Source organism: Urocampus carinirostris, chromosome 9, assembly GCF_059441175.1.
Source record: "Urocampus carinirostris isolate Australia breed hairy pipefish chromosome 9, RoL_Ucar_1.0, whole genome shotgun sequence".
Taxonomy (NCBI): domain Eukaryota; kingdom Metazoa; phylum Chordata; class Actinopteri; order Syngnathiformes; family Syngnathidae; genus Urocampus; species Urocampus carinirostris.
The window spans coordinates 17,689,414-17,697,036 of NC_142357.1; the positions used below are offsets into that span (position 1 = coordinate 17,689,414).

Below are 7,623 nucleotides of genomic sequence, written 5' to 3' on the forward strand. Positions count from 1 at the left end.
TCTATCTGCCTGTACATGTTTACTGGTATTAAGATAGACGACTTCTTTTTGTCTCAAGTTTTACACATTTAATTGTTAGAGAGCAACGAGGAGACGGTTCGAAGGGGTGGCGGGAACCCTCCCTAGATTTCCGAAACTGTAAAATATACTGTATATTGTCATTTAACTGATGCCGTCATTTTTGAATGGACCAACAAATGATAGTTATCATAACATTAGAAAATGTTAAATTGTTTAAATGATTGATAGAAGAAGCGTCCCAAGTTGTTTTTGGAACGGGTCTCTTATCAGCTTTTGGCTTCGTCCTGTCATCCAAACACAAACAAGAAATGCAAATACAGATGATCATGTTGACATATACGGATTAGCAGATTTGCCTTGGTTGTGTTTCTCAAAATGAAATATTTTGTGTTATAGTTTTACTGCATTTTTGTCATACATTTTGTATTAAAACTGTCTCCTTAGACTTGACAAAATATATGTAGAAAAAAAGACTCATCTTTGTTTGAAAAAAGAACCTTCATATTTTTCTGTGATAAGAAAAGTTTAGGAAGAACAAACAAATTAATAGGGAAAGGACAATATTGCTAACAGGTTTACAATGGCAAAGCCCACATCTTTGAGGTTAACCAACTTAAGCCTTTGTATATTTAACGTGGTCGATAATGTTGATCTGTAACTTCCACGAAAGCCTAATTCAGCTTCTTTAATCACCAATCTAAACTATATGCGACATAAAATTGGGATGATAGGACCAACAAAGTTCTTAATGAAAATCTGGACCTACAGACAAAAAACCCCTCCTTTTTTATATGTATGCTAGCTTTTCTTCAGATAGCCTTTAAACCCAGTTGTTTACAAACACTTGACAGTACATTTTCCTTAACATCTGTCATTTAATTGTGGCGATAAGCAAAACAGGCACCAAAGTAGAAACAGGAAAAAAATTGTTTTATTTTCTAACATTGTTTCTAAAGAAACTTGTATGTGATCATTCCAACATTTAAGATTCACTCATAGTATCTGTCTCTATGTGCTGTAGTGCTAATGAGCATCCCTGAAAGTTTAAAAGTAAAGTACTTATTTCTTGTTATGAGACATGTCCAGAGTCAAAGCAATATTAAGTATGCTTATTTCTGTCAGAAGCTATTGAACATCCTTTAGATGCTCTCAAATAAATTCCTCTATAAATATTGTTTTTACATGTGCCCAAGGAATAAGTGATATTTGTTGTTGAGATCCATTCTTGGTATGTTGTTTGTATCAAGGTGACATCTCAGTCGTTCATTGGCTCAATGACGATGTCCGTTCTGCGAACACAAAATGGGAATATTAGGGGTTTTTGGAGTCCACATGTGGTTACTATAATTTATAATCCATCTAAACATGAACTATGTGTTGAAATAATAAACATCTTTTTTGGGGTCTAAACCGTGTTACTGGTAGTTTTCTTTTTCTTTTAAGTTATCAAGAGCAGTACCTTTATATTTAGGATTGCATGACCATTGCTAATCTTTGCTAGACTAACAGATTACTGAGATTAGCAATCTGTTTATATAGATTAACTAATACCGAGTGGTTTGCTGTTGTTTCAATGGCTGCAAACAGTCAGAGATAAAGTTTGTTTTGAAATTTGTCATTGGCATGACAAGAGAATGCATTCACACCTATGGTGACCTCACCTGAACTAAATAGGCCTTTAGTCCAATTGTCTGTTGTTCATAACACCACAAACACACAAAAGAAAATGTATCAAATATCACATCACAAGTATCACAATACCAAAGGAATGTGTTTGCTTTGAGCCAGGGATTACTTACACTTCTGCCACACGAAGCATTGGAGGTTAAAAGAAATTCAATCAATAACATTCTTCATAATGTTGTCATCAGGCCCAAATGAGTCTGATTTTGGCCTTATTAAATTTTTCTCAAATTTATATAAATTTGGTCGGTCATCACTTTTAGTTATTATCAAGTGTTGAAATCAATATTGAAACAACAAAGTTCTTGGAGTCTCTAAAAAGTGATGATCAATTTGGAATTTTGAAAGTTTGAGCCTGTTACAAGTAATACATATTTAATTGAGTAGAAAGGTTAAGGCTCACCTGCTGGCTTTGGAGACATCAGGGTCAAAGGAAGCTCCACAGTGACGTCACTAAAATCCAGTGATACATTCGGTCAAATGGTATGGGAATATTTCTCTTCAGAATTGTATAAAAAGGCAGAGTTATATTTACCTTGATGTCAGACCACCCAACAAGCTTTTGTGGAGACAAACAAAACACAAATAAATTTTTTTTTATCATGTGGCACAGCCTTAATCAACTTATAGTTCCACCTTACCCTCCGCCAGACACCAGTAGGTTGACTTTAACTTTGTAGGATACGATAATTCCTTGCATATCTTTATTATCTTGACTCCTAAGGGAAGACAGAAATAGTTGACCTTTTACAACTTGAGGATTTGCTCTTAAGAACCCGATAAGTGGATGACACAACCTGGCGTTGTATCATTGCCACCCAATAAGAAGATGAAAAGACTGTCCTGGAGCTCAACATAAGCCTTAGGGCCAAAAGCTGTGTGACAGGGCTTACAAGGTAGTGGAAGCCAGGTTTGTGTCTTCATCTTTTAGCCGCCCATCTACTGACAGCCCTCGCTTCTCTTTGTTGTTGGCCAGCAGTGGAGTCACTTTGAAGGACTTCTCAAAAGAGGAGTTGGCATTAATTGTCTCTCTGTGTGTAAAAAAAGTCACATGCAGTGACTGATGAGTGAACACTATTTTAATTTGAAAGCTTGGTGAATTGTCTGAACAAGCTATACCCAAATTCCTCTGTGCAGACAGCCTTTGTGTAAGTGTCAGAAGAGTACAGCACCACACTTGTCAGCTGCTCAACTAAAATAAGACACAAAAACGTTTATTAGCCATGAAGTGTATGTTTTTATAATTCCAAAATGTATTCAGGTAAGTATTTCGATAACCTGTTATCATTTGCAAAGCTGGTGTAGGGTGCTATTTCCCAAAAAGTGCGTGCTTTTGTGCCTTTGCAACAATTTTGTAGTTATTTGTTGCAGAAAATTGCAAATTGCAGAAAATTTACCAACAATTGTGTGTACTTTAGAAACCAAAAAGTTAATCTTGTGAAGGTGATGGTATGTATGGTTGGGCAGGTATAGGATTGGGGCACAGGGTTGTAGTCAACACTTGTTAAAGAAAAATTCCTTATCCTCACCTATAACTTGGATTTTCTTGACAACTTTAGTGGTTTCATTGTTGATTTTGACATTGACAGTGATAGGGTCCCCATGATAATAGACCTGTAAACAGGGACGTGGTCATATTTGATATCTTTTCAGTGTTATTGTCAAATATAAGTGTTAACATTGTTAAGCCACCTCTTTGTCAAGGGAGGCCTCCATGTGAACAGGTTTGTCCGACATCATGAACTGCTTGGTGATCTCAGACTTTGGTCCAGGATTATTTTTGGTTGGTGCAAACTGGATTTTTCGAATCATCAGGCGACAAGTGTCCCTAATAAAACACAGAATGTTTAGTGCATTGTTTTGATAGGGAACACTTGGTTGACTGTACATACTTCTTCTCGATGGTTTCGTTCACACTGTCTGGCTCGTTGGCAATGTATGCTTTGACCTCAAAGTCCACCCCGCAAGCCTACAATTTGTATGCAATGGTTAATATTAGATTCAGATAGTATTGAAACCAAGAATAAATATTCCGGGATTATAGTATAAAAATATCTAATTTAAAGTGGTAACATTTCCATCGTTTTTTGTTAAGGAAGCAAAGTCAATTATCACTGTGGTCAAAGGACTATGCCAGACAACTAATTCAAGTGGAAATCAAGACCTAAACAATAGTACCTTCCCCGAATCATTAGGCCCCGGCTGTAAGGCAACTGAGCATGGAAGATTAGGTGGCATCTGAAACAAGGGAGAGGATGATGTTTTATTAGTGATAATAGACATTCTGTTGGTCAGTTCAAGATTGAAATATGCTGTTTCACCTGGAACGCAAAGGGACACCCTTGCTCTCCCACTTTCTTCATGAGGGATTCCTGCATCGGGGATTTCGTTGCATTTCCTTCTTGGGGTGGATAGACTTGAACACGATTTATCCAGATATCTTTCCTGCAGGACAGCCCGATCACATCCAGATCATCGCTTCCGTAGCGGAAAGCACAAGCAAGATATACGAAAACTGCAAAGTAAAGAGCACTGGTTTTGGCAACTTGTGAAAATAAAACAACTGTACCAGTGCTAATTGAGTACCTTTTTTGCCGTTAAGTCCAGAAGGATCCACTTTAACAACGCCATCTACGATTGAAAATCAACTGTCATTACACATCACAAATGTAAGAAAAAATGACATTTGACACTTACCAACAACCTCTACTGAGTCAACATTGTCCACAAAGTCCCTTTTCCCCAAGTACAAGGCGATCTGAGGTAAGTGCAAAACAAAGTGTTGAGAAGAGTTGCTCCTCAACCAGGTTGCATGACTTTAGGGTTCCATCATTTTAAGTGGCTCAAAAATTGCTCCTTCTGTCACTATAAATGCTCAATAGTAAGTATCTGAGTGAGGCCACTTACATTTCCATTGCCACTAGTCTTCTTGAAAACCCTAAGGTTGAGGAAAAAATAATTTCACTCAAACTTTACTTTTCAATACTCAGTGCAATTCCTTTGAACACATATATTATATCAGTTTTTACATATTTCAGTAATGGTTGTTTAACATCCCCCTAGGATTATACTGTAATAAAATCTAACAAGGTAATTCCCCGCTCTCATCTAAAGAGTGAAACAAACACCATATTCTCTGTGGTTTTGCTGTCAGTTGCCATATAATTGAGTTAAAAGGTTCCCCTCTTTATTGTAAACAGTGAGATCAATCAAATTACAGCAATCCAATGTAATCAGGATAAATAAATGCTCGAAAGTACCAAGGTGTTAAAAAGACGCAGAGAAGGTATTAATCCGTGAACTAATCCGTTTGTTTGTGTGAAAGAATTTCCTGTCCAATCCACAAATCAACACGTAGTGATTTGGTGATCTGAAAATGAACCCTGCTTAGGTAAGTCTTTTTAACAGGGAGTTTTTGCATACATTGAATCAAGACAGCAATCATATCACCACACACTTTTTAATGTGAAGTGATGTAGAGTAATTTTACTGCAAATCTTTTCTTAAATCAATCTTCAATTTTCTATGAACATCAACTTGTTCCTATTGGCTGCTTGCAATTGTTGAAATTAAACAATGACTGTGTGTAAATAAACATTCACATTATGTTATCAAAACACTTACTTTGCCATGTTGAAGGTGGAAATGAACTGTCTGCATGTGTTAAAAGAAATGTTAAATATGAGTCTCTACAAAATAGTGACATATAATTAACATTGTTTTTTATATTAAAAAAAAGGACTCACCCACTTCAATCAGTTTTCTCCTCTGCTGTTTGTCTCTTGATGGTTTGCAGTGTTTGAGCGACGGTCACTACCTCCCAGTTGTCTTTATAGGTTGACCTCTGACATACACAGCCCTCTCGTCAGCTTAAACCATGTTTCAAAGAAGGCTGTTTTCGAGCAAATCTAATTAATTGATTACAACGCTGCACTTGAGTGCTTGCAGAGTATACACATGATTTATGTGTTACGTGACATAACCGTACAGACATAAAAAATAAAAAATTCACAGCCCATCTTTTGCTTAAAATGTTGTAGTTACCTGGTTATGTGAATTTAGGCAAACATTTTCTGCTGCTGAATCCTATGATACATATCTGTTTATTTTTCTACAGAGAAACAAATGTTATTGAACAAAGAATAAGTAAATTAATCATAAATAATACACACATAGATAGAGTGTATATCCATCTGTCTGTTTGTCAATCTTTCTATCTGTCTATCTGCCTATCCATCTCTCTGTCTGTCTATCTGTCCATTTGTACATCTGTCTATCTGTCTAACAGTCTATGTGTCTCTCTGTCCTATGCCAATCTATATAATGGATAATAAATTCATTTAACTAGGATTTTAGAGCGTTACAAGAGACTATTCTTTAATGATGATCTAATAAATAGGCCAGAGCCTTGTTTAAGAGTGGTGTTAGTTGGATTTGGTTGTAGCAGCCAAAGTGACAGATGGTTACTCAACCAAGCTGCATGCAGTCTGCATACCTGTACGGTTTTGCCGTACAAAGTACGTTTTTTATGCATTTTAAGACGAGTACGACGTACAAGGAAATTTGTACGGAAAAACACAAATTTGCCAATGATAGGTACAATCCGGTATACACCGACTATCACGAAACGGCAAATCAATCAAGTCAAAGGAGTTCGTCGCGGAAGCCTCTATCTTGGCATCTTTTTTTCGTTGCAAACGAAGCGAGAGGTTTGATGCTAATGTGTGCATGCGTCTGACACCTGAGGATTTCCCATCATGCATCATTCCGAAAAAATAAAATATGGTGTACGACTATTTTGTATTTTGTACGGGAAAATACGACAGTTTGTACGAGCATGGAGCCGTGGAGGTTGACAGGTATGAGTCTGTGCACATATTCATAAACACTTGTTTGAATGAGACTTATCACACAATCAAGATGGCAAAATAATCATAGAAAACACAACACAAATGAAAATGGACTTTTATAACAAGGTAAACCAAAATACTCTTAATGTTAAAATAAGAGTCTTTGTGTAGTCGAAATTCAAATGTATGGTTCAGGATCTGATCTGATTTTACTGTTTACATTCTGATGTGCATGGTGATGCCTCCCTTTGGTTATTGACCTGGCATCCGGGTCAGGACCCACAGTCACCTCTCGTGATCCTCTCATGCAACTACTGTCTTAGTTGGAACTTTGCGGCTTGGCACAATCTGCTTGTGGATCGTGCCGGATTTTCACACTTCCTCAGCCAAGTGTAATGGATTGATTAATGAATTATGTGGATCTGTGAAAGATTTGGACACCTTGACAGTCAAAGATAATGAAAATATTGGCCTCCATTCAAAGTTGTACAGTAAGAAGGCATTAGGGCCACTTGATGTGGGATTGACGTAGTGGGCAATGTTATCTCAAATGAATGTCTAGATTTCATCATGATATAAAAAATTAAGCCAAGAAACAGTTTTGTTTAATTGAATGAAGCAGGTGATTATTGCAAACCATCCGCTTTGGCTGTCAAAGGTGTAACTTTTGCTGTTTAAAGAGCTAGACAATCCCTGACTTTGCAGTCATGTTGTGCAAAGCCGCACATACCCAAAGAGCACGCTTTTGACATTTGACCACACTGTTTTATTATACTAAAATCATGTTGACAATTTACGAAAAAGAAGAAAAAAACCACTCTTAACCACAACCTAAATCTCCTGAGCAAAAAAATAATTTCACCAATGTTAGGGAACATCTTGTTACTTTCCTTAAATAAAATAATATTTGTGCTCAGTGGATGTTATGCAAATTATCTATTGATACTGTTTATCTTGCTGTTTAGCTTGAATTCACATTTCCTCACATCGCCTGCCTTCGTTCACGTATAAAGCACATAAGTCTCTTAATCCCCTTATGGTTAAGCTGGTACTGTTTTAGGTACACGCT

General features: G+C 36.7%; 1 protein-coding gene across 3 annotated transcripts; it reads right to left on the reverse strand.

The window, feature by feature from the left end:
• Nucleotides 1-930: 930 nt before the first annotated feature.
• arr3b (arrestin 3b, retinal (X-arrestin)) lies at nucleotides 931-5,544 on the reverse strand. 3 transcript variants are annotated; one of them, XM_088344733.1, is made up of 16 exons: nucleotides 5,451-5,544; nucleotides 5,329-5,358; nucleotides 4,612-4,642; nucleotides 4,402-4,462; nucleotides 4,291-4,335; nucleotides 4,026-4,219; nucleotides 3,883-3,942; nucleotides 3,597-3,673; nucleotides 3,397-3,532; nucleotides 3,234-3,318; nucleotides 2,824-2,896; nucleotides 2,598-2,735; nucleotides 2,346-2,423; nucleotides 2,240-2,263; nucleotides 1,683-2,157; nucleotides 931-1,310 (listed from the first exon to the last, which is right to left on the reverse strand). In XM_088344733.1, the coding sequence occupies exons 2-15, from the start codon at nucleotides 5,334-5,336 to the stop codon at nucleotides 2,097-2,099; spliced, it is 1,071 nt and encodes a 356-aa protein (XP_088200859.1). In that variant the 5' UTR covers nucleotides 5,337-5,358; nucleotides 5,451-5,544; the 3' UTR covers nucleotides 931-1,310; nucleotides 1,683-2,096. The 3 variants fall into 3 exon arrangements, with proteins under 3 accessions (XP_088200859.1, XP_088200860.1, XP_088200861.1); XM_088344734.1 differs by having other exon boundaries at nucleotides 5,455-5,527; XM_088344735.1 differs by lacking the exons at nucleotides 931-1,310; nucleotides 1,683-2,157; nucleotides 2,240-2,263; nucleotides 2,346-2,423 and having other exon boundaries at nucleotides 2,594-2,735.
• Between the last annotated feature and the right edge of the window lie 2,079 nt (nucleotides 5,545-7,623).

What these genes read in the sequence shown, in the direction of transcription:
- arr3b (XM_088344733.1), bottom strand. An exon ending in AACGAAACCATCGAGAAGAA is followed by an intron (nt 3,533 to 3,596) that starts GTATGTACAGTC and finishes GTGTTTTATTAG; the next exon opens with GGACACTTGTCGCCTGATGA. An exon ending in CTACTGGTGTCTGGCGGAGG is followed by an intron (nt 2,264 to 2,345) that starts GTAAGGTGGAAC and finishes TCTCCACAAAAG; the next exon opens with CTTGTTGGGTGGTCTGACAT.